Source organism: Mytilus edulis, chromosome 3 (assembly GCF_963676685.1).
Source record: "Mytilus edulis chromosome 3, xbMytEdul2.2, whole genome shotgun sequence".
Lineage (NCBI taxonomy): Eukaryota > Metazoa > Mollusca > Bivalvia > Mytilida > Mytilidae > Mytilus > Mytilus edulis.
In genome coordinates, this window is record NC_092346.1 from 105,482,368 (window position 1) to 105,510,296 (window position 27,929).

Sequence of the window (27,929 nt, forward strand, 5' to 3'; positions counted from 1 at the left end):
GTGCTGTCAAGTATGGATATCAGCATTGAAAGGTTTTCAGGGACGAAGTGCTGTCAAGTATGGATATCAGCATTGAAAGGTCTTCAGGTATGAAGTGCTGTCAAGTATGGATATCAGCATTGAAAGGTCTTCAGGTACGAAGTGCTGTCAAATATGGATATCGGCATTGAAAGATCTTCATACAGGTACGAAGTGCTGTCAAGTATTGATATCCGCATTGAAGGGTCTTCAGGAAAAATGTGCTATAAGTATTGATATCAAATTAAAAAAAATTGAACTATTTACGTTTTCATGAAAATTGGTACACATAGTCTTCTATCGTAATCAAACCAAATGACATTTAAAAAAAGAGGGATCCATGAATTCGTTTTCAAGTTAAATCAGTTTGAATGATAAAAATCAGCCGAAAACTGCATCTTTTTCCGATAAGTCAGCGTCAAACTCCGTACAGTGATCGTTTCCGTTCCGGAACTTTTTTCCTTTACTCCATACTGGAAACTGTTAAGAACTTTTTTTAGATGGTGACGTTCCCTTGTCCCATGGTGCTTATGAATGAATGAATGAATCTTTATTGCAGAAGCATAGACATGCTATGGCAAAATTAACAACATATTTTACATAATATGAAACATGAATAGACAACAGAGAACAATAGAATAATACAATGACATGACATATAAAGTTATGAGACTATATTTGATCGAATATTCCATGCAGCTCTTACATAAATACATAATTTAATCGTAAGAGACTTACTAGAAGCTTGTAGTATATTTAATAATTTGCGATCATTAGGCCAAGAACTAAAATACCTCAGTAAATATTGGGTTCGTACAGATCTATAAGCTGGACAAAAAAGAACAAAATGATATTCATCTTCAACATTTAATGATTTAAATACAAGTATTGCCTTTTGGCATTCAATACCAAAAGGCAATACTTGTATTTAAATCATTAAATGGTATGGTTCCTAACTATTTACAAGAAAATTTTCATTTTACTGATAATCAAAATTATAACTTACGTTCAACTGATAAAAAACTATTAAATCTTCCGAAACCAAAAACAAATTTTTTAAAGAAAACATTTACATATTCAGGTTCTCAACTATGGAACAGTTTACCAAATGAAATAAAAATGAGTAATACACTTGTATCTTTTAATACAAAATGTTACAAATTTTTCATCAATTGTGCAAATTAATATGCTTTTTCATTATTATTTAAATACAATTGTATATTGTGTATAATATAACTTTATAATACTCTATGTGCTTATAAATATGAATGTTATTATTATTTTGAGGACTCTCAGGAAGATTAGATTTAACTAATGGGATCATCCTCTTGAAATAATAAAAGATTATTTATTTATTTATTTATTTATTTAACAACACACATTTTACAACATTCACATAAACGATTTTCTCTAGGAATATTATTGTAACGACCTACTTCAATATTCAACTTAAATGTTCCACTACGTAATTTTGTTAATTAACATACTAACATTATTGCTATAAGAAAGATAATTTTCAATATAAAAAGTTAATTTAAATCTACAATAAAATGACAGTTTACTACATTCCTGAATAGTAGTTGACCAATTCTCTAAGTATTGATCTTTCAAATTGATACAAGTTTTAATAGTATTTTATACATATTGTGGTAGCATCTTGGTTTAGCCATACATAGTTTAACCCAAGATCATATAATATATCTCGTATATTTTAGGCCCAGTTTACATAACCATTGATAGCATCGTCATCCAAGAGTTTATACACATCATACATGTGCTCGACGTTTTTGAGTATGTTAAAACTTTCCGTTGTAATGTAATAATACACCAAGGTACACATATGAATTAACAACTTGCAGTTCCTTTTTATCATAGTAAAAATTAGTGTCTACTGGTCTAAATCCATTTCTAAATACCACTACTTTGGTTTTATCAGTGTTTACTTCGATATTCCATTTATTGCAGTAAAGTAAAAGTTTATCAAATAAGTGTTGCAGAACAGTTGGTGTGTTTCCAAATAAAACGGTGTCGTCAGCAAAAAGTATTAAATATATAAGAATTCCATTCAAAGATATGACATCTTCGTTTACATCAGTGGAGATATCTTGAATAATGTCATTTATAAAAAAAAAGTAAGGGAGATAACGGCTCGCCTTGTTTTACACCAAGAATGTTATCAAAAGCCTCTGATAGCACTCCACCAGACCGCACACGTAAACGCACAGATGAATAGATAGAATTTACCATTGATACGAATTTACTGCTAACTTTTTGATAATAATAAGAACTACTCAATCCCTTTCTTCCTCACAAATGTTTAATTTTTTCATCTATCAATATAATATAAAAAAATATCAATTTCTTTCTTCCTGTATATTAAAAAAAATATTTTAAAATGCATATTTCTTTATATCTAATTTAAAAAAAAATGTGTTCTTGTCGCTAAATTATGGTGGCCGGATGCGGCCATTTCGCCTTTTCGCGTTTTCGTGTTTTCTCCTTTCACTTTCACGCGAAATCGAGAAAGCGAGAAAGTGAAATCGAGAAATCGAGAAATCGGGAAATCGGGAAATCGAGAAATCGAGAAAGAGAAATCGAGGAATCGAGAAATAGAGAAATCGGGAAGTCGAGAAATCGAGAAAGCGAGAAATCGGGAAATCGGGAAGTCAATAAATCGAGAAAGCGAAAAGGCGAAATCGAGAAATCTATTTCATTTCCTGTTTTCGTTTTCGCGTTTTTGCTTTCTTTATTTCTCGATTTCGCGTTTTTGCTTTCTCGATTTCCCAATTTCCCGATTTTTCGATTTCTCGATTTCCCGATTTCCCGATTTCTCGATTTCGCGTGAAAGTGAAAGGAGAAAAGGCGAAATGGCCGCATCCGGCCACCATAATTTATCGACAAGAAAACATTTTTTTTTAAATTAGATATAAAGAAATATGCATTTAAAATTTTTTTTTTTAATATACGGGAAGAAAGAAATTGATAATTTTTTTTATTATATTGATAGATGAAGAAATTAAACATTTGTGAGGAAGAAAGGGATTGTGTAGTTATTATTATATTGATAGGTGAAGAAATTAAACATTTGTATAAAGGAAGAAAGGAATAGTAGTTTTTATTAAATATAAAGAATATGTTTAAGATAATGTACTATATCTGTTTTCAGCAAAGTCAAAGTATGAACAAACGAATGGAGATAAATATAGAGTAGGCATTATAGAATATACTCTCTTGATTCATTTGCTTAATGCTATGCTCTAGCTGTACTCTTGTTATGTCAATGCGATGCTTTATTTATAGTCAAGGACGTATATTATGTTAGTTATACGTCCTTGCTTCGCCCTAAGGTACACACAATGTGGAACATCAAATGAGATTAACGAGGCGCGTGTCCCTTGATTTATTGCTACAATAACATCCAATTAACACCTTCAACTTTGTACACGCGTCAGACTATACAATCATGGTAAATAATCACCTGTTGAAAACTCAAGATTGTCATTAACTTCCTTTAATCTTCAATCAATATGCATAAACACGACAAATATCGTTAAATGATGCAATACACAAAATAAAATGATGAAAAATATTCACATTTTAATTTTGTATCCTCTTGCTTGATTTCAGTTCTTTGTATTTCACAATTTGTGTCTGTATTTTCTGGACAATGATGCACAAATAATGCATTTTGCAAGTTTATAATATATATTGTACAAAGAGAGTTTTAAAAAACAAATTATAAGATAAATATATTATTTTTCTAAAACACAAGTAAAAGTAATATCATAATACGACATGTTAAACGTAATACTTGCTGTTATATATAATAAATAATAAAATATCATGTAAATAAATGTAGCAATTAGATCTATGTTTCATTTTTTTTTCTATCAATATTAACTTTCTTGTCACTAAAACTGTTTTCTTTTGCATATTCTTATAATTTAATTTTGGATGTAACGCGTCTTCTGGATGGCTGACGTTATTTTGTTATGAGCCCATAGACATAATTTAGTCATGTGACCGTGACGTCATCAACGTTTTTTCATGGTTTTCTACGGCTTAAAATTGAATTTAGAATTAAATTATAAGAAATGACTGTAATATTTTTTCTGTCTATTCGAAATAACATAAAAAATGTGGTGCACACTGTTAAATAACCCGCTACGCGCGTTATTCAGTGTGCATCAAATTTTTTATGTTATTTCTTCATAGACAGAAAAAAATATTACAGTCATTCCTTATTTATTTGGAAAAAGTAATTCTAATAAAAAAAATGTTTTCTTTTCGCTAAATAGTTTTTTGTCGCTTCTTGTCGCTAATTAGTGAGACCGATTTTAAGCGATATTTTCAAGTTTAAAAGGGTCGAGGTGACCATACGTCGTTCTAAACGTTTACATGATGTAGAGAAAAGCTAGAAGTTTAATCTACATTTTTGAAGATTGAATTAATTCACGTTATTCTGAGAAACCCATCAGTTTGTAAAAACTCTAAATATTTTCGATAGCTCCTCTCCTCTCCGTTAACATTTGTACAATCTTTAAAAAGAAGTGGACAAAAATTCTAGCTTTCATGATGTAAAGTAAAATTTGATTGGTCAATATTTATAGTAAATTTTACAAAATTTTAGTCTTTTTGGTGAATTTTCGGGTTTTATGGAAATATTATGAATTTAGAATATTCTATTTCTGATAGAAATACATAAAATTTATGCCAATTATCTTTACTTTTTGACGTGACCGATAATTTTCCGTTAAAATTCAGAATTACGTCAAAGTACCCGATTGGCCAATGAAATCATCTCTTACACAAGGTCAGGCAATGATTCACAGACTGAGGCCGGCATTTTGATTTTCATTGAAAGTTATTTTATACATTTTAAATCATCAAATGGAAAAAGTGACTGAAAATCTTGAACAAAAGGGTAGATCCCAACAGTTCAAAAATAAAGGAAAGGATGCTGAGGTAAGATTTTCGGTTGACAGATTTCAAATGTCGGAATGTGATCCTTATTTTTCTACTGTCCCCTATTATTTTAAAAACATGTGCTTTTTGCAAAAATCATTAATCAGTGCATGCAAATTATTCCTACATGCCCTAATCACGACTAGACTAGATAAACAAAAAAAAATATACATTAGGTTTTCATATTTTATTTTGTTATCCAAACTCAACTTCCTTCTTTTCAGATTTTGGTGTACATGTCTTGCAGAGATAAACATGATATACTAACTAGGAGTTTCCTTTTCCTTATGAAAAAAAATCTGTTCACTATCATGCTTTGGTTCAAGGGTTATTTATTCAGATGTAATGTGGGTTTGTGGTTTAGGTGTTACGACCGATACACCTTGTCGCTAATCCCGGCTGACCCGGCCGCTTAAACTTTTGACACATACAACAATCACTTTTCCATTGTGGCATCAGATATTTTGTTTTATGACGTCAAAACTTGACGGGAACCTGTGTGATATCCAGAAATGGCGGGCAAATAGCGATAAGGTGTTTGGCTACAATGCTGAAGGTTCAGGGTTCAACATTGACTCAGGACGCTTGAAATAAGAAGTGTAATTTTAAGTTTCACCCTGCTTTGTATAGGACATCAATCAATCTTATGATACTCTTTGGTTTGTCTGTTGCTGCAGATCAGCTTTGGCTTCCTTCATGATCAGACATTCAGGTGTCCTAGCACTCCCTGTGTGTTGGGGTAGGGATTGTCTTTGTAAATATTGTTGTAAATATGTAAGTACCACATCTCCACTAATCCCAATAGACAACTTTCGAGTTCGATGCATTTCCATCAAAAACTGCACCATATAAAAAAGAAGATGTGGTTTGACTGCCAATGAGACAACTGTCAACAAGAGACCAAAATGACACAGACATTAACAACTATAGGTCAACGTACGGCCTTCAACAATGAGCAAGGCCCATACCGCATAGTCAGCTATAAAAGGCCCTGATATGACAATGTCAAACTATTCAAACGAGAAAACTAACGGCCTTATTTATATAAAAAAATGAATGAAAAACAAACATGTAACACATAAACAAACGACAACCACTGAATTACAGGCTCCTGACTTGGAACAGGCACATACATAAATAATGTGACAATCACTAAGATGCTTGATGAACATTAATAGTGCAGGGATACAGGCGTTCCCCCCTATCTAATATATGAAATCATAAAGGCATGCATAATTGACGAGTTTTTTCCAGTGTTGGATGAACTCGAAAGTGGTCTATTGGGAATGTGAATTGATACCACTGTACTGTGACTACCCTCACAGTTTTGAGGGGTGTTCCAGATAATGGAGGGATCTACAAATACATTATTACCATATAGAAATTCTAGGATGTTCAATTACTGTAACTTTAATAAGTTAAGATTAAATTTACGGTGTCTATCCTAAGTCACAGCAGTTCCATGCAGTAAACTAACAGCAGATATATTGTTTGATTGATTAGATCCTGCACAGCATTTCTTTGCTAAGTAATCATTCATACTCAACAAGTTATAGTTTAGGAATACAATACTATGGTGTCAGATTAATCTAGAATAAACAAAGGATTATTAAAAATTAATGAATCTATTTGACATGGTCGGTGGAATTACGTAGTGAAAATTAACACCATGGAAAGGGAGTTCAGAGCAAATTTCAAATGTGGGGTGTTACAGCCCTTTAAATAAGGCTAGTGAGGACACGGTAACTAAAATAATTACACTGGTACCAAAAAAAAAAAAATGTAAGATCATATATGTAACCGATTCTCTACAAGTTATATGATGGGATTCACCAGGAATGTGATACTAATCTTAAAATATTATAAGATATAAATTCTTATGTTTTAATGTACTTGAAGAAAAGAGTTGGTCAAGAAACCAGAGTGTGTTGTCTCTTTTTACATCTTATGGTGAAAAATATGGACCAAGCCTCAGCTGGCAATTGCCGGCATTGGGTTCAATGAAGGCAAAATAATTTCTACACTACATGTATAAGTCTATATTCAATGTTATCAATCTGCTATTGACTTGAAGACCATATACATATGAATACAAATTTGAAAGCTCAGATTTTCACATTGTAATCTGTGTGAACCTCCTTTAATATAATGTACATGTAGCTAATTTGTTTTTATTGTAGGAAATGCGTAGAAGAAGAACTGAAGTTACCATCGAATTAAGAAAGGTATCTGTACTATTACTTTTTTCAAGATCATAATTGATGTTATATAAGCTGAATTTAACTGCAACATTTAAAACCAAATTCAGAGCACTGAAAAAAATTTTAATTTAAAAATATTGGCTGATGATCAAATTTCCAGAACAGAGAGTGAAATGAAGTGATGTCAGATCCTCGTTAGCAAAACCTTGACATTACCATAGGACTGTATTTTAATCAGATTGGTTTGTTGAATACATGTTCTTATATTGGGGTATTATTATTGTAAGCAAAAGCTCACAATTGCACTTGTTTTGTTCAAGATAAGTAATTGAAAAATATCTGACCTGACTCTGGCACTTCCTACTATACATCATTTTATTGCAACCTTATCACTCTAAATACCTGAATTGACTCTGACTTGAATCTCACTTATATCATTGTATTGCAGAACAAAAGAGAGCAACATGTTCTGAAAAGGAGAAATGTACCTGCCCAGGATAGTACAGATTCTGATGAGATTGAAAAATTACCAAATCAGTCATTAAAGACTATTGTTGAGAATGCTGCCAGTGAAGAACCAAATGTCCAACTGAGTGCTGTTCAAGCAGCAAGGTATCTAACCAAAAATAATCTGTGGCAAACGGTTCACAAAGCCTTCAGGCCTTAGATCATATCTAAATATTGAACGACAAGATCTCAAATGAAGTTTTTTTGAAGATATAAATTCCAAATTTCAAAGATAATTTAAACAAGAATATAATTTTACCTTATACACTGTATTGTGGAACTTTTTTTTGTGTATATTTTAAATATTTTAATGATCCAATAAAAATTAAAACAAAGCTTACAATTATTTTTTTACAGGAAATTACTTTCAAGTGACAGAAATCCACCAATAGACGATTTGATTTCATCCGGAATTTTACCAATACTTGTTAATTGTTTATTGAAAGATGATCTGTAAGTTGGTAAACAATATCTGTTATATGGCAATCTACGCATCAAATTACATTACTGATCTTTACTTTATATCATAAAATAGATCTCAGATACTATAAATAATGGGTCAACTTTTTTTAATGTATGGAATGAATTTAAGGTATACATGTCTGACTGGCATGGATCATCTTATTCTTACCTTGACCTCAATTTCATGGTTTCTTGGTCAAAGTTAAGTTTCCTGTCAAGTCTGATTCCGACATACTATAAGCAGTAGGTCAGCTATATAAAAATAAGCAGATGTGGTATGATTGCCAATGAGACAACTATCCATCTAAGCTCAAATGAAGTGGATGTAAGTAGTTAAGGCAACTATACAGCACGAAGAACAATGAGAAAAACCTATAACATATAGTTTGCTATAAAAGGCCCTAGCATGAATAATATGTAACTTTTCAATGGAGAAAACTAACAGCCAATTTTATAACAAAACAATTCATGAAAAAAACAAATGAACCATCGACAACCACTGAACTGCATCAGGGCCGTAACTAGCCTCTTTTAAAAGTGAGGCAAAATATATTTGCAGAGCGGAGCGAGGCGAAAAATTTTGGGCGAGGGGTTTGGGGGCCGCTTAAGACCCCTAGAAGCTCTGAGAAAAATAACGCAAAATCGTGCATTCTGAGCGTTTCCCAGACTCTTTCTTGCATTGAAACGGCTTAATTAATTTTTAGATATTTTTTTCGACAATCAGGTCCCAAAGCAAAAACAAAGATTCATTGTAATTTATGACTTTTAGGTATTAGAGACAACATTAAAAGACCGATATGTAGGATAAAGCAAAAATCGTAATTCTCATAATTATTAATACCATCTGGCAAGTATCAAGATGAAGAGCAGGAACACAAACTTTGACCATTGATTATTTGTATTGTTTCTATATATTGACTTTGTGTACGATTATGTCCCAATACTCCTTTATTGAAAACAACTTTTTGTTTCATTTTTTTTGAAATTTTTTACATGAGGCATTTGCCTCATTTGCCTCAATGTAGTTACGGCCCTGTGCATGCACTTAAATAATATGACCGGGTTAAACATGTTCTAAGTGAGTGCTTAACCCTTCCCTTTCCCGAGACAATGATGTAACAGCACAACACAAGAACTAATTATGTAAATCAGTTGATAAAGGTTTAACTGATCAGATCGATACTAAAAAAAAAATTAGCCAAAAACACAGACAGGATGAGGCAGGATATATATCCATCCCTCATCCTACAAACAACAACAATTAAAAGATCTTAATGAACCTGAGAGTACTCACAGTTACTGACAGCTAGTTTAAAGCCAATAGCAACTAATAAAGAAATTATCATGTATCCAAGACTAAAATGAAAAATCGATACACATCCAACATCCAATAGATTAAGGGTAAAGAAAAACATGACCTTGTGCAATGCCAAAATATGGGTATTGACAGATTGTCGTTCTTAATTTTCTTTCCTTTCTATTAAGTGTTCACATGATAATGCTTTTTTGTCAGTGTAATTCTTTGGAAAATCTTTCAATTTCTTGCACACAGTCGCTAAAAAACAAGCTTGGTGATTTATTAGTAAAATTCATTTAAAAAAAATATTTTGGCAAAATATATAAAAAATTGTGTGATCCCTTATTACTTTAACATGTTTAAAGTTTACTAGGATTACTGTACCAAAGTAAGTTTTAACAAACCATTTCTTTGATGTTTTCAGTCCATCTTTGCAGTTTGAAGCAGCATGGGCTCTCACAAACATAGCATCAGGAACATCACGGCAGACTCAAGCTGTAGTAAATGCTGGTAGGTATCAGCACATACAAATAGTCAAGTTTTTGTAATCAATATTATTTAAGAGATAAATGTTTTTAACGAAATTGAAATCTTGATGGTATAAATGGGTTTTTGAAATGTGACATTGTGCAGATGTTAATAGGGATCGTTAATTAACATCATTCATAATTCAGTTACTCTACCTCGATATGGCTAAGGTTAAACAAACTATGATTTTGTTCATGTTTATTATCGTGCAGTGACTGCTGGAAATATCATCTGTACAAATCTAAATGAACTTTTGTTTTCTTATCCATATCCAGGGTTTCCCCTTGGTCAAGTACTTTTTTCGCCACCTCTCTCGCCAAAACAATATAATTTTCGCCACTTTATTATTTTTTTCGCCAAGTAACACAGATATATTTTATATTTTTCTTTTAAAAATTTCCTTTTTTTCCTAGCCCCCCCCCCCCCTAAATAAGAAGTGGTTTTTACAACAAAACAAAACATTTTATCACTTGAAATTGATCCATCGTGTAAGGTGTAGTCATTACATTGAAGGGTTACTCTCATGCCAACCTTTTGAATAGATTTCTTCATAACGACAGTTTTCTTTTCTAGATCATCGTAAACATGGTAAATAAGTAAAACTATATGCTTGAAACACGTTGGTCACTGAAACGACTTTAAAGGACCCACTCAAATCAATTATCTATATGAAATTTAAATGATAAAGTTTTAAATCAGAGACCTTTCTTGCTTTTGAACATTTTTCGTCATAACAACAGTTTTCTTTTCTGGACTATCATTAAAAGAAGGAGAGGAAGCGTAAACATTTTGTTTCAAACACGTGCGTCGCGAAGTGGTTAATAAATCTCTTTTGTGACATTTGACAGAAGCCATTTAACCATATCATTTTGTCATATCATACAATCAACACCTGGTTATTATTTAGTCCTTTGATGTCTATAGCTATAAATGCAATCAGCTGATTATTGATTTTCTGTCAAAATCTTAACGAGTTCAAGGTGAATTCCGAGTATTGTCTGATCGGTAAAATCAGAGAAACCCGAAAAAAGTAAATAAACAAGATGGCTGAAAATAAATCGTTATATATATTTCTTTCGCCAAATTATTTCGCCAATGACGAATTTTAATCGCCACAATCATTATTTTTTCGCAAATTGCGAAAATGGCGACCGCCAGCGGAAACCCTGTCCATATCATGGCACCATATCATTATTTAGGAATTAAAAGTTGAAAATATATATTCATATAGAGTTAGCCACATTGAAGTTTTTAATAATGTTTTTTCTATGCTCTCAGCTCAAAGGGTCAAACATAACAAATAAATTAGACATCATAAAAAGATTAAGTCAAAGTTAGTGAACCCTTTGACCTCAAGTCAACATGTATAATATATAACAATAGCAGTCTACAGTGAACCCTTTGACCAAATGTCAACATATTTAACAATAGCAAAGTGTTGGTGCAATACGTCAAGCTCTAAATTAACTTGAAAAACACTTTAACCTTTTTTATTAAAATTTTCATTTGATGAAATTTGTTAGCCATGATAATGTTCATTAGTCAGATACTGCATATGAACTTGTGTGGTTTAGAAAAGACTTTGCCGATACTTGCAAAAAAAAATTTAGTGTTCGATCAAATTTACTTCTGTACTTTTTGAAGATTCATACAGGTCATATATTGGGGCTATTGAGCTATCTGTTAAAAGTAAGAAGAATAATTATTTTGAAAAATTTGCAAAAATCCTAGTATCTTAAAAAATGTTCTCACTGATCTATGTTTATTTCAGGTGCAGTTCCATTATTTCTAAGACTTTTATCATCACCCCACCAAAATGTATGTGAACAGGCTGTATGGGCTTTAGGAAATATAATAGGTAATATACTACTTCCATCAGTGTTAAATATGATATTCAAAACAAGAAAACTTACAAAAAAGATGTACCTTACTTATATGATAAAAAATTCTATTGGGTTATTCTTACCATGATAAATAAAAAAAAATGGTTAATTTTTCATTGAAATGCAAGGAATGGCAAATAAACCTTTAAATAAACTTATGAGCAATGAATAAGTCAAAATCAGTTGAATAGCTGTTTGAGCTTTTTGATATGTACATGAGAAAGCAATCAAAATGATGTCACAACTTATATTAACAAAATAGCAATGTGCAGGTTAGAAATTCATGGAATAACGAGGAAACAGTTTTAAAAAGTCGTCTATCAGTATTACAGAGGTTTGTCTTTGCTAATGGCACTTATTTAGCCATCAATATTTTACTTAATGAGTAAACCTTGGTTGTACATACAAGACATTCAAAGATCTAAACTAATTCTCTAACACAATTGTCAAATTAACTTTCCTTAAGAAAAAAACAAGGACAAAAATAAAATTTAAATGGCAAGACTGCAAAAATAATCACTTTAAATTTAAATTCTTGAATATATTATATCAAAAGTCTTCCAAGAGACAATCTATACAATTTATTATTACAGGGGATGGTCCTGAATGTAGAGATTATGTGATAAAAGAAGGAGCTGTGAAGCCATTACTGGCCTTTATAAATCCTAGTATTCCGTTACCTTTCCTCAGAAACGTAGCATGGGTTATTGTTAATTTATGTAGAAATAAAGAGCCACCTCCACCATTGGAAACTATACAAGAAATTTTACCTGCTTTGAACCAGTTAATACATCACACAGATATAAATGTAAGTATTTTAACATTCTTTAATGACTTTCTTTAAATGTGTTGAGTATATATCTGAAGGTAAAATATTTTTTTGTATACTGATTTGCAACCCACTGATTTGTCCGAGCTGTACCAAAAATACCTCTATGTTGTATACTTTTTATATGACTGCAAAGTTTTTGCAGTTGTCATAGTAGTATGATGTCGTTCCCTTATCAAACACATTTGGTATCCAGACAACAACTTCAGACTAATAGTCATCTATGACACTAAACCATGACCTAATTTACATTGGTCAAAAGTCAGCATTATGTTTCATTGTTACATCTGTTTCTCAGATACTATAAGCAATATGTTAACTATGTGAAGATATGATTGTAAGGGGGTACATGTTCATCTGACAGCGATGATACAAAAATAATATTTTTGTTATACTTTTTTTCTTCTTCTGGAAGATAAATATTCAATCATAAACAGTTGTTTTTATGAGTAAAAAGAATAACTTACTTTGGTATGTAGAATAATTACAAGGTAGTGATAAGGTCTGTTTCTCAGATACTATCAGCAAAATGTAAACCATATTTGTTATAAAAAAGAAGTTGGCATTGTCCTTACATTTAACAGATGTTTAATTGTAAACAAACATTATAATGATCATATGTTATTTTTCTTCTTCAGATTTTAGTTGATACAGTATGGGCATTATCATATTTAACAGATGGTGGTAACGAACAGATACAGATGGTGATAGATTCAAGTGTTGTCCCGTTTTTAGTTCCTTTATTAAGTCATCCTGATGTAAAAGTACAGGTAACTTAAAATTCACCAAAAACTTATTTTTTACTTGTTTAGATATACTTAGTAAACTTGATTACATTATCAGGACAAGGTTCACTTTTGGGAAGTTACCCAAAATACGTTCCAAAATTTACTGTTACTAACATGTACCATGGTAAGATTGAATCCCTTGACAAAAAATAGATTGCAGCAAAATCAATTTATGAAAAAATTGTACCAGTACTGACGTATAAAGTAATGCAGGGTCATAACTGCTGTATGTATTATTTGATGTGCAGGAGTATCTCAAAATTTAAATCTAAATTGATGGTAGCCGTTTCTAAAGTTTTTAAAGATGAAGAAATTAACTGAACTTAATCACTAGTCCCTTAGTAGACAGAAACTGCTTTCAAGGACTACAATGCTTTGATTTTAGGAGGTAGTGGCTTTTATCTAAATTAGATTTCAATTCTTTAACTTGTACTTTGCTTTGAACATTGGTGATCAAAATAAAATTATATGAGACAACATTCAAAACATATACTGGAAAATGTGTATGGGTTTTGCTCATTGTTGAAGATCATTCTGTATCCTAGTTGTTTATATCCCTCATTCTGGTTTATAGTTGTCGCATTGGCAATCTTACCACATCTCCAAATGTTAGTAATAAATCTAATGAAGAAACTAGTAATGTTTTAGGACTGTTATATTCACAGATAAACGCTACATATTCTCATAGTGCACATTATTATACCCCACGCAACGAAGTTGCGGAGGGTATAATGTTTTTGACCCTTCCGTCCGTCAGTCCGTCCGTCCGTCAGTCCTGTTTTTTGTCATCGCAACTCCTCTCAAACCACACAACAGAATTTCACGAAACCTTTTCAGATAATAAGGACATACTATGTAGTTGTGCATATCGACGGGAAATTGCGATTCAATTTTTTTTCTAGGAGTTACGCCCCTTTGAACTTATTTACTTTAATGTACTACTGCAACAGTTTGTCATCGCAACTCCTCTCAAACCACACAACAGAATTTCACGAAACCTTTTCAGATAATAAGGACATACTATGTAGTTGTGCATATCGATGGGAAATTGCGATTCAATTTTTATGCCCCACCTACGATAGTAGAGGGGCATTATGTTTTCTGGTCTGTGCGTCCGTTCGTCCGTCCGTTCGTTCGTCTGTCTGACCCGCTTCAGGTTAAAGTTTTTGGTCGAGGTAGTTTTTGATGAAGTTGAAGTCCAATCGACTTCAAACTTGGTACACATGTTCCCTATGATATGATCTTTCTAATTTTAATGCCAAATTAGAGATTTTACCCCAATTTCACGGTCCACTGAACATAGAAAAATGATAGTGCGAGTGGGGCATTCGTGTACTGAGGACACATTCTTGTTTTTCTAGGAGTTATGCCCCTTTCAACTTATTTACTTTAATGTACTACTGCAACAGTTTGTCATCGCAACTCCTCTCAAACCACACAACAGAATTTCACGAAACCTTTTCAGATAATAAGGACATACTACGTAGATGTGCATATCAACAGGAAATTACGATTCAATTTTTTTTCTAGGAGTTATGCTCCTTTGAACTTATTTGCTTCAATGTACTTCTGCAACAGTTTGTCATCACAACTCCTCTGAAAACACACAACAGAATTTCATGAAATTTTGTAGATAATAAGGACATACTATGTAGATGTGTATATTGACAGGAATTTATTATTCAGTATTTTTTCTTATACTTATTTAATTTCTCCAATGACAATGTGGGGACGTGGGGTATGTGAGCGTGCTCACTAAGGTTCTTTAATTGCTTTATGTATGACCTTCAAAATAATATATGCAAGGTTTTTTTTATAGATAGAATTTTACATTGGAAGAAGTAATATTTACTTTTCTGTGTATGTGATGTTTATTAATTTATGATATTTTGTTTACAGACAGCAGCACTTAGAGCTGTGGGTAATATTGTAACTGGTACGGATGAACAGACTCAAATAGTATTATCATGTGATGCTCTGTCACATTTCCCGTCGTTACTCACTCATCCTAAAGAAAAAATCAATAAGGTAAGTCTTCCTCTGATCACTGATACACAAATTTTAGTCAGGTTAAGTCTGCACACAGTTAACCTTACAGGGTTCCTTGCATAATTAAAACTTGTATCTAAAAGAATCTTATTGACACATTTAGACACCAGTACACTCATCTTTGTAGGAAATTTCTGTGATTTGTTGGGAAAATTCAGACAGTAAATTGTGTTATGTAACGCATGGACATTTGTGATTTTTATGTAAACGACATAACACTACAGGACTACACAAAATGAGAATCAGTTTTCTGCAGTATATGAAAAACTTGAGGGAACTCGGACCACAGCATATTAAGTTAGACACTGAGCCTGGTTAAGTAAGATGGTAAACAGAACAAAATTAAAAACTTGTAAATACCTCGATTGTTACTTCTAATTATAGGAAGCAGTATGGTTTTTATCAAACATCACAGCTGGAAACCAGACACAAGTTCAAGCTGTTATAGATGCTGGATTAATTCCATTAATAATTCATCATTTAGTTAGGGTAAGATACCAAATCTTTATTGTTTAAATCTTATGGTATGACTGACCCTTCTTAAGCTTTACTACTACCATCTTGCCCATTATGTATAGGACTTTGTACCTACATCTGCTGTTATTTATAATTATTGTCCTTCCCTTCACACCCTGCTCAGTTGCTCCATAATTCATTAGACTTTGAGACGAGAAGAGACATTATCAGAGACGTCACAATGACTGAGGAGAAGTTATTAGGGAAGTTGCAATGTGAGAGGAGAATTTATCAAGCTTGCTTTCGTCAAGCGTAAAACTGTTTTAGGGAGGGAAAAACGACCAGTTAAAGAATGATAAACAGATAATCGGGATTTCTTCATATAGATATTGTAAAGAATTGATAAATTCAGACAACAGCCTTTTTTTGTTGAAAATCGCAATGACAAAAGTCTAACAAGTTTTAGCTTTCTGAAAAGCTATGGACTGCTTCGCTCTACCAACAAATCGAAGTTTTTAACAACCTTTACCCTAATTTAAGGTAGAAATATGTGTGCATGTGGTTTTTGTTGAGCCTGCAACTTTTGTTGCCGAAAGCTCGACATAGGGATAATGATCCAGCAGCGGCGTTAGCTAATTTCTTAAAAGTTTTATATTTTAGAAGGTGGAAGACCTGGATGCTTCATACTTTGTTAAAGATGCTTCATGTTACGAAGTTTCTGTCCGTCATATGTCCATTGTCCTTGACCTCATTTTAATGGTTCAGTGACCACTTGAAAAAAAAGTTCAGATTTTTTGTAATGTTAAATTCTCTCTGATGATAAGTAATAGGATAACTATATTTGGTATGTGCGTACCTTGCAAGGTCCTCATGCCCGTAAGACAGTTTTCACTTGACCTGGACCTCATTTCATGGATCAGTGAACAAGATTAAGTTTTGGTGGTCAAGTCCATATCTCAGATACTATAAGCAATAGGTTTAGTATATTTAGTGTATGGAAGGATTGTAAGGTGTACATGTCCAACTGGCAGGTGTCATCTGACCTTGACCTCATTTTCATGGTTCAGTGGTTATAGTTAAGTTTTTGTGTTTTGGTCTGTTTTTCTCTTACTTTATGCCATAGGTCAACTATATTGGGTGTATGGAAATGTTTTGTGATCTATATGTCAGTCGCGTATGTTTTATTTGACCTTGACCTCATTTTCACGGTTCATTGCTCAGTTTTAAGTTTTTGTGTTTTGGTCTGTTTTTCTTAAACTATAAGCAATAGGTCAACTATATTTGTTGTAAGGAAGAATTGTTAAAATGTCTGCCTGGCATGGTTCATCTGACCTTGACCTCATTTTCATGGTTCATTGGTCTATGTTTACTTATCTTGGTAAATGTTAAGTTTATGAGACAATTGTAATAAAGCTTTATATTTAGGACTATCAACATAATATCAATGATTAGTAAAGAAGGTGAGACATTTCAGCGTGTGCACTCTTGTTTATAAGTATTGAAAATGTTTTAGATATTGATTGATGAAAAATGAATGTACTTTAAGAGTGTGCGTTTTACATCCATGCTTTTAACCCTTTCAACGCTATACACGGCATATGCCACGATGACATACGCCGTCCGCCACTGCTATTCGCGGCATATGCCGCGATGACAACGGATTTTTCATAAGGACTCTTAAACCATTCGGTTTTCATTCGGGTCCTCTCTAATTTTTCCTTGTATGAATCGAGGATTTGCAAGGTCTCATTTGCGCTTGAAATCCCGGCAATTTTTATTGTAAAATCATGCAGTAGAAGGAAAATTGAAGGAAAATAAAAACAAATATTTTGACAAATGCAAATGGCGGAAATCGGAAACGAAGCTGTAAATATGGAAATATTTCAGCATTTCTATGGCGAAACTGACGACGAGGATTAGCCATGATTACATAATACGTTGTGTATGGTGCAATACGCTACGGAATCGAGCAATTGGTGTCTTCTTTATTATATGGCAGATAAAAAAACAAAATAGATGAAGACTAAAAGTAGTTTTTATTCAAAATTCAACACAAATGTAATAAATTACACCTTTTACCTGTTAATTACCTGAAAATGCAGGTAACCTGATCAAAATTTTACTGAAATAACTGCCTAACATTACAGTTCATACTCTCCTGAGCATTTTTCATGCAACAACCTTTTCTGTATCTCTTATAATAAAAAAGATACAGCAGTCTGAAAAGGAATATACTGTTCTAATGAATGAACACAAAAAAATGCAGCAGCAGCAGCCATTTTTCTATTTTTTTGTGTAGCGTTGAAAGGGTTAAAAAATCTAAATTTCTTGTTGAAAATTAAAACAATTAGAAATAGACACGACCCTTGAGGTGTGCCTTTCTGGAGGTGTGCCTAGATTGTCAGAAGTTATAAACTTCAGACAATGGATTTTTGTGAACATTGTATATGAACAGTGTTTAGCAAAGCAAATCATGCAAATTGCAGAGTAACAAAGCAAATAAACACGTATTAATAACTGACATTTAAATATTGAATTTATCTGTGAAAGGTATGCATAATGAAACGAACATGAATTAATGCCAGTTGATCGGAACTGAAATACACATAGAGTCAATTTTCCAGCATTTGATGTCTTATCCTGTCGGAGAAAAGTCTGTAATTCTTAATCTCATTTAAACCAATAGCTGTTGCTGTATCTCAGCCGCATCCAATCAGAATCTATACGTGATATGTAATTTATTCAAGATGGCGCATATTTTCGACTGAAACTAATAGCTCCTCACCGTGATGTGAAGCAAATATAGTGTATTTTAATTTAGCAGAAAGCTTTATTTCTGACCATCAAAAAAATTCCTTTGACATGAATGATAATTGTATGCCTTTTCTATTGCATTATTCATTAACGTTCTTTTGCAGGGTGACTTTCAAACAAAGAAAGAAGCAGCATGGGCAATAAGTAATTTAACGATAAGTGGCAGGAAAGAACAGGTTAGTATGACAATGTGTTGTTGACACAACAAGAAAAAAACAAAGTTTAATGAACTATCTTTACATCTCTAGGGGAATTCCACTCAAATGATCAATTTACTGGATATAATTTCACTAGCTTGAACATAACAGTGGATTATATCAATTTTTTCATCAATATGAGGGTTTTATATGTTTATAGATTATTGTTGATCAACGAGATTGATTTTCTCGCTTGAGCTGGTAGGGCCAAAGTGAGAAAAGCAATCGAGTTAAGATGACCAATGAAAATCTGTATAACGCTATTTTACCTATGACGAGTTGTTAATTTCATTGACGATGGCCATGTTCGCCCTTAGTTTCTATCTATAATTTTTCATATCACTCCACTGTGCTGAGAAAGGAAATTATCAGTCAGTAAGATCAAAGGAAAATTTTGTAAAATAGAGATAATACTATTTATCAACTTGATACTTATACCAGTGCAAGTGAACCACAGTAGTAACAGTAATAGAAGGACAAACTTAAAGAGCAAAAAAAAAATAGTGAAACAATATCTACTGTCAATTGTTACTCAACACTCTACAGGTGTCAATGATCCAAGTCACAAGTTTTACTAATTGTCTCTTTTTTTGCCTTTTATCTTGAAAAAATATATTTGAGATAGAAACCAAATTCATATTTGAGATAGAAACCAAATTCAATAAAAACAATCACCAGGAATAGATCTTTCACACTTTTTCCAAATGATAGAAACCAAATCCAGTAAAAACAATCACATGGAATAGATCTTCCACACTTTTTACAAATGATAGTAACCAAATCCAGTAAAAACAATCACCAGGAATAGATCTTCCACACTTTTTACAAATAATAGAAACCAAATCCAGTAAAAACAATCACATGGAATAGATCTTCCACACTTTTTACAAATGATAGAAACCAAATCCAGTAAAAACAATCACCAGGAATAGATCTTCCACACTTTTTACAAATGCCATAACATCCAATAAGTCAACTTTTTTTTAGAGATCACAAAATCTGATTTATTTGAAATAGTATCCAGTTTAATTATCTCCTCCTGAATTTAACAAATTTGTTCAAAGATGAAATTGTTAGTAGTTTAAAAAAAAAATTAAATGTTTATTGCTTATAATATTTTGTATAAATAGGTTATTTTTGTATTAATATCGAAATGTAATGGTATTTTAGGTGCATTTTGTGGTAGAAAACGGAGTTATTCCTCCATTCTGTGACTTACTCAGTGTTAAAGACACTCAAGTTGTTAATGTTGTTTTGGATGGCATAAATAATATATTGAAAATGGCTGGAACAGAAGTGGATCACATTTGTCAACTTATTGAAGAATGTCAAGGTAAGGAAACTGTTATTAAAATTTGTTGAAATTTGCATTCAATTTACTGCCAATATAAAAACATATTTATATTTGGTTTTAGTGAACCAATTTTATATAAGTAAGAAGATGTGGTATGATAACACATGTAATAACTGTCCACCAAAGATCAAAAGACATGGCTGTAAGCAGCTGAAGATCACTGTATTGCTTCAACCATGAGCAAAAGGTTTTTCTGTAAATTAATCTAAATGGATCCTGTACGACAAAATATGAAACAATTCAAAAGAGAAAACCAACTTCCTAATTTATACTGGAACAATTTAGGCAGACAATCTATGACAACCAACATCAAAGTTACCATCCCTTGGCTTGGGACAGGAGTATAAAGATTATCATCCTGGACCCCCCTCAACAGGACAACATAATATCAAACTGTAAAAATCAGTTGGAAGTGCTTGACTTAAAAAAGATTTAAGATTTTGACTGAAGACTTAAACAACTGATATAAAGAAAGCAATCTAATTAAAAACCGATCTCTCATCGCTCCTGTTTCTGATATGTCGCGTGGGAGATCTAACGAAACCGGCTTTGAGGTCACATGTGAGTGAACTAAAAGTTATGAATTTATAAAGATATGCAAATGAGTTGACGACCTATTAATAAGCCAATCAAAAAAGTTTATGAATTATTTTGACTGACGATTTCGTCGTAAATAAAATGAGTTACATCCCTTTGCCTTACGTTAAACTTCCAAGATCGTGGAAGACTCAATTTCATTGGTCGAAAAAGACACACCTACGAGGTCACTTACATGTGAACTCAAAGCGGGTTTCGTTAGATCTCCCACGCGACATATCAGAAACAGGAGCGATGAGAGATTGGTTTTTAATTAGATTGTAAAGAAAGGGACCTAGATATCAATCAGTATATTTTGTTTATTAATCTTTGGCAATGAACATAAAGCAAACAACAACTGATCTGTCTGGAAGTCTGAACCAGTTAGAAGTCTGAACCAGTTACATTGTACGAGGGACATCTTTTAGTATTTATGAACATTTACCGTAATTTGAATGGTTATTGTGGAACAATTAGAAATACTGTGAGATAACTTTCACTCATATTAAAGCATGACTGACTTTGACTGTTCAGCAGAACTTTTAAAAAGACAAAAACACTTTTACTTTAAAACTTGTACCATTATTTTAAAAACAGATTAACAATGAATATATATTTTGTTTGCTGCTAAGCTATACTTCCATTTGTTTACTTGCAGGCTTAGATAAAATAGAAACTTTACAGAATCATGAGAATGAAGAGATATATAAACTAGCATATGATATAATTGATCAATATTTCTCTGAAGATGTAAGTATCATATTAGACTGGTTTTATAATTCTCCTGCTACAAATAGTTGTAAAATTATAAAATGGAGAAAATGATGATAAAGAGAGAAGTTCAGTGAAGACCTTGTCTGCTCTTGATTGATAATCCTGGTCATGTCTGCTCTTGAATGAAACATTCGTGGGTTGAAGCTACACACAAGTAATACAAACTTGTAAAGCTGATGATAAAAGACAAGACATCAGATTCAGCTTTCCTGGATTTTCAATATGGGACAGATCAAGTTATATTTTTTTGTGTAATTAAATTACAAATCGATCAATTTAGTATTCACCAAACTACATGTATTTTATTAATTTTATTTTTTCAGTCTTAAATAAATTTTTTAATTAATTTTAAAATTTGTAAATTCTTTTTGGGAAATGGGTTTAATTTGTAAGGATGTATTTTATGTTAAGACTACCAGTGATATTTCAAACTTCATTGTATGACATGTATGGGGTAATCTGAAGTAAGATACTTAAAATTAACTTGATTGTGTGACATGTATGGGATAATCTGAAGTAAGATACTTACTAATGATGTCCAAAATCAGATTTGACTTTCAAGATTTACTGAGTATCTCTGGTAACTTTCTGTACTTATCTCATGGAGTTCTCAGACTTTTGTCTGATCGAGCTTCAACATCTGATTTTCTGTGTTATTACTTGACAATTATTTAAGACAAAATAAGTGAACAACTTTTTGCTATTTTAAACAAGTTTAACAGTTTATTGATTACTGCATTTAAATAATTTAAGAAAGCAAGTATTAAAAAGCTGAGCCCTAACTGGATTTTGTTTGATATTTTAAAGGAAAAGTTTTATTTCATTTTAATCTCATTTGTGTTGAAATAACAATTGAGACAAAAATTGTTTAGGATTTAGGTTAGTTTAAGGTGAATCACTATTGGTAAGTAGATGATATTTTGTTTAAATTTGGGCATTTCGTATCCATAAAGATTATTTGGCTCTACCTCTTTGTCCATTGAGTAAAACTTTTGCATCAACTACATGAACAATATTTATATTTAAGTTTCAGCACCTGCATAATAAAACTGCACTCAGATGAGACACATTTCTATGTCAGTTTATTTTTGGTTTTAACCATGGATATTGTTAAGATAATTACAATTTCTTGCAAAATTAGTGTATTTTAAACCAAATGTTCTGTTTTATGAAGAAAATACTCGTACAATACATGATGAAAAGTGAGACAGACACTTACTTGATTGATAGTGTGTATGTGATGTTGTAAATGAACCCATGAGGTTGTACTGTAATGATGATGAAGAGGTGAAAACAACCAGGATTACCCTTGAAGGAGGTCTACAAAGTTTGAGGTGTATGAGTGATGTGTGAAAGTTATTCAATCATACCAGACAGTTTTCTAGAGCCAGATCATTGCTGAATGACAACGAAGTGCAACTGAAACAGTTATTAACTGTTGATGATTAAAATTGGAAGCTGTAGAATTCTGTCTGTGTGTCTGTCTCAGTGTTGCTCTCAGATTCTGTTTGATAGAGCATCATATTCTGATTTATTTGTAGTGGTATAACCTCTAAACATAGAGTTATCTTCATTTGTTATGACCTCTAAACATAATGTTATCTTCATTTGTTATGACCTCTAAACATAGAGTTATCTTCATTTGGTATAACCTCTAAACATAGAGTTATCTTTAATTGTTATGACCTCTAAACATATAAACATAGAGTTATCTTCATTTGTTATGACCTCTAAACATATAAACATAGTTATCTTTTATTGTTATGACCTCTAAACATATAAACATAGAGTTATCTTCATTTGTTATGACCTCTAAACATATAAACATAGAGTTATCTTCATTTGTTATGACCTCTAAACATGGAGTTATCTTCATTTATGACCTTTAAACATAGAGTTATCTTCATTTGTTATGACCTCTAAACATGGGGTTATCTTCATTTATGACCTTTAAACATAGAGTTATCTTCATTTGTTATGACCTCTAAACATAGGGTTATCTTCATTTGTTATAACCTCTAAACATGGAGTTATCTATATTGTTATAATCTCTAAACATAGAGGTTATCTTTAATTGTTATAATCTCTAAACATAAAGTTATCTTTAATTGTTATAATCTCTAAACATGGAGTTGTCTTTAATTGTTATAATCTCAAAACATGGAGTTATCTTTAATTGTTATAATCTCAAAACATGGAGTTATCTTTAATTGTTATAATCTCTAAACATACAGTTATCTTTAATTGTTATAATCTTTAAACATAGACTTATCTCCGTTTGTTATAATCTTTAAACATAAGATTTATCTGTAATGGTAAAAGTATGAGTAATTCTTGTTAAGATCACATATATATCTTTGCATTGTTACATTGTGTCAAGCTCCGTTACGCCCTATACAAGTTAGTAATTTTAAGTTGTTTGTTTTCAGATTGAAGAAGATCCCAACCTTGCTCCAGAACAACAAAACAATGCTTTCCAGTTTGATCCTAATGCCCAAGTACCTCAAGAAGGATTTAAGTTTTGACGAACCTGTAGCCTCAATGAATACTTGTTTTACATGCTGTTATGTCAAAAACTTGTCTTATATTTCATCTATCAGCAGAAATGGAGGATTCAGAAAGACAATGCCATGGCAGAAATTTTCAGTTCAACTCCAGAATTATGCCATTTCCAATTTATATATCATGGTTTCCATAGCAACAGTTTAATGTTGCCAAAGAACTATGGTCATCATAATTGCCTATGCTAGTGCTATTGATAGTATTTATTTACAATTCAGAAACAATTCCGTTAAAGGTCATTTGTTTATCTCCTATTTTTCTTTTTTTTTTATTAAATAAAATGCAGTGAAGTGGTACTAGTCTAGATGCATACATCTGATATGCATAGAATCAATATTCTGTATTATTCTATGATGTGGTATGTCAGAAGGTCGGATGCCTAAAAATACTAAAAACATCATTTGTTTACACTGTACACAGACTTGTAAATGATACAAAGTGTAAACTTAAATGTAGTCATGTCTATAATATATGTGGATATTGTGACTTTGTTTGACATAAGAAAACATTCAGTCGTTGTTAATAACTGACTCGTTTATTAATTTACATGGTAATTTTTCAGAATATCATTCACTTGATGCTGAAGTAGTACATTTACAGAGAACTACCTATAATTGAATATATATATTAAGTATAATAAGGGAAAATATTAAATATAATTTTGAAATGCAATAGACATTCTTATAGAAACAGACACCTACCATCAAACCATGTTGTTATTATTTAAAAAGTATTTATTACAAAGCTTTTTCAGGCACTAGTTTTGTATATCTCAATACAGGATAGATCAAAATGTCATTTATTCTACAATCTCCATTGTCTAAGTACTGGACATTAATATTTCTAGTTAAAATGTTGTGGAATTTTATACTTTATCATTATTTTCAGTATTGCTCAATTTTTGTTGTAGTTTATTGAATAGTCATAATTTCAGCAATATTTCTTAATTGAAAAGACGGCTGTTATGTTTTTTTTTCTCCATTAATGAGATTTTCATTGATGGGTATATTTGTGTTCATTATTGCGGATTTCTAAGCATAAAATACCTAATTTAACACCTAAAGGTTAGTGCATAGAAATCTTATTTTGTTAAGAAGCCAAAACATATTAATTTTAAAAAGAGTTTTTCAAAGTTATTTAGAAAAGGCAAATTAAAGTAAAATTAGGCTAACATTTTTTTTTAGATATTTAAATGCATTCTATACATTTGTACTGTCTGTAGGATATTCAATTTGTTTATTCTCATAACATCAAATATGTTCATCATGGAGAGCAGGTGGAACAACTCAATGGTCACATGTATGGTTAGATTAAATTTCATTGGTTGGTTTACTCCAGAACTGTTAAGATACAGAACAATATGTCATAGAAACCAGGTGTAACATCTCTCAAGGTGATATGTATGGTACCATGAAAAATATTTATCTTTATCCAACATTCAGGCTGTGATTGATGAAGAGATTTTATACCTAAAGATGACCCGGTTATTAAGTTGCATTTTCATTTATTTATAACCTACATCCTCATTGTTTCATTAGGTTTCTGTCAGGTTAATAAGTAAAAATTTACTGACTGCTGAATTGAAATGATATTATATAAAGTTACTTGTTCAGAATGACATAAGATTTATTACTATTTGATGGATTTCTATGATAATAGTAAACTACAAATTTTTCAATTTTTAAAACGAAATTCAAGTATTGCGTAAGCTTGTATTCTGTAAGCTTGTATACACAATTTGGTAGAAAACCAAGAAATCAAATATACATGAATATATAACTTTTTCTTGACACATCAAAATATTAGAATCCTCAGTATATAAATCTTTAGGAAAGCTACTGTGTCTTTCATTAACTTTCAGCATGCATTTAATGTTTGTGAATTGGAATGTGCTTTCGGTTACCACTTATACAAATGTTCTGTCTGATTTTAGTTTACTGGTATATATTGTAGTCAATTAGCTCATGGAACAGTCATAACTTCATAAAGTCTTAATACAGATCTCAGAGTCTCAAATGCATTCTTTTTGTCATTTCAATGATTTTAAAGAAACTTTTGTAGTCTCAAATTGAGAAAAAAAATCTTTTCTAGACCTAAAGCAACACTTGTTGAAGACCAGGCATTGATTGACCTTTAGAAGTTGTCTTAATTTTGGTTGATGTCTCATTCACATAACCCACATCTCCTTTGATATACTTGGGTAATTGTTGTTGCTGGAAAGGTAGCTGTTTACCCAATAGAAATACTTGTATTTATTGATAATGTTTGCTCCCTGTGTAATGCAGATATGTTCGTGTATATTACTGCAATGCCATCTTATGTTTAATAGGTTAATCCTGCCTATTATTATAGATCTATTCCAGGGTGGTTTCTTGTAGGCAAATCTAGGAAGCTTATTTACTGCATGGTTTTTATGCTTCTTTAATAGAAATTTTGATAAAATAATTTTTAAGTTTATATTTTTCTGACTTGGCCTGATTGTAAACATTTTAATTCAGTATTGTTTATCTGACATGTATATAACAAACAAAGAAGACCATTGTATGGCAGTATAAATGAGTTATTTAATGTTATTATAATACAATGTTTTCCAGAACTCCTTTGTTGTATGTTAACTTTGATTTATGTGTTGCTTTCTTTAATTTTAAGAATGTTGCAATTTATGATAAAATAAAAGATTTTGTGTTTTTCCATTCCATTATTGTTGAAACAAAAAAAATTAGCAGAACTTTCTTCATACAGAATATTTACCAATTTCATAAATATTGATATAGAAGTCTTTTAAGGCGAGAAACGATGGAGATTGAGACTGTACATCCTTATGATAAACTGTAACGCTATATGGCCATATTATTTGGTCTGTAAGAATATTTTGTATGTATAATGCCTTGTAAATATTGTAGACAAAAAAGTGGGCCATTTTAACTATGTAACATATGTATATAATGTGGTAACAACTAAAAGTTGTTATAAATTTAGGCTAGTTTATTTGAAATATCCTTTGATGGATTCATATGTGTATATGGATTTTAATAAATCCTGTATTTTATAAGTAAATCTGCACTGCCAAATTTTTAAAGTTATGAACTGAATGTTAAGATGGCCCTCTCTCTCAGTTTGTAATTATTGTGTAAAGGTTTTCATTGTTGCCAGTCAGTTAATGGCTATTTATAACACTGGCTTTCAAGTCAGAACTTTTTTATGCAAGATTGTTGAATATTAAAAAAATGAAAATTATTGTTTTGAAATATATTTGTTTTTGTCATTGGAAACCAGTTGCATTATAGTATTCTATGTTTTTATTTAGTAGGTTTAGGAAACTATTTTTTTTCTTCAGAATTTCAATGAAATTTGCAATGCTTTTATGCCAATTAACATTCTAACTGGTATATAAATGGTGCTATTAGAATGACTAGCAATAGTTTTCCATGATAAAAGACAAATATATTTCAATTAAAACATGTTGTTTTGCAGCAGCCTGCAATAAATGAAACCAACAATAAATACAAAATGTACCAGTCTTCATGTATAGCATGAGAATCGGTATCTATCTATTTCTCAGTTAGTCTTTTATTTGCCTTGGCCAGTTATAATTTCTGTTTTGATATAAGCAGCCACGAGTCATTAGTTCCTTTGTCATTGATGTATACCCCATTCCTCTTTTATTCC

General features: G+C 31.5%; 1 protein-coding gene across 2 annotated transcripts; it reads left to right on the forward strand.

Annotated features, from left to right (window-relative positions):
• The first annotated feature begins 4,602 nt into the window (after window positions 1-4,602).
• Window positions 4,603-27,814, forward strand: LOC139514729 (importin subunit alpha-4-like). Of its 2 annotated transcripts, XR_011662678.1 has the most exons (15): window positions 4,603-4,983; window positions 7,164-7,208; window positions 7,633-7,796; window positions 8,049-8,144; window positions 9,875-9,960; window positions 11,750-11,836; window positions 12,455-12,669; window positions 13,329-13,460; window positions 15,378-15,506; window positions 15,912-16,016; window positions 18,902-18,973; window positions 20,165-20,327; window positions 21,583-21,674; window positions 24,128-26,460; window positions 26,546-27,814. XR_011662678.1 is itself a non-coding variant. In XM_071304362.1 (14 exons), exons 1-14 carry the CDS (start codon window positions 4,909-4,911, stop codon window positions 24,221-24,223), a joined length of 1,557 nt encoding a protein of 518 aa, XP_071160463.1. In that variant the 5' UTR covers window positions 4,807-4,908; the 3' UTR covers window positions 24,224-27,814. The 2 variants fall into 2 exon arrangements, 1 of the variants encoding a protein (XP_071160463.1); XM_071304362.1 differs by having other exon boundaries at window positions 4,807-4,983; window positions 24,128-27,814.
• The last annotated feature ends 115 nt before the right edge of the window (window positions 27,815-27,929 follow it).

Coding starts and splice junctions, on each gene's coding strand:
- LOC139514729 (XM_071304362.1), top strand. CDS start 4,909: ATGGAAAAAGTGACTGAAAATCTTGAACAAAAGGGTAGATCCCAACAG. Junction 7,797..8,048: donor AGTGCTGTTCAAGCAGCAAG/GTATCTAACCAA, acceptor ATTTTTTTACAG/GAAATTACTTTCAAGTGACA. Junction 9,961..11,749: donor TCAAGCTGTAGTAAATGCTG/GTAGGTATCAGC, acceptor TGTTTATTTCAG/GTGCAGTTCCATTATTTCTA.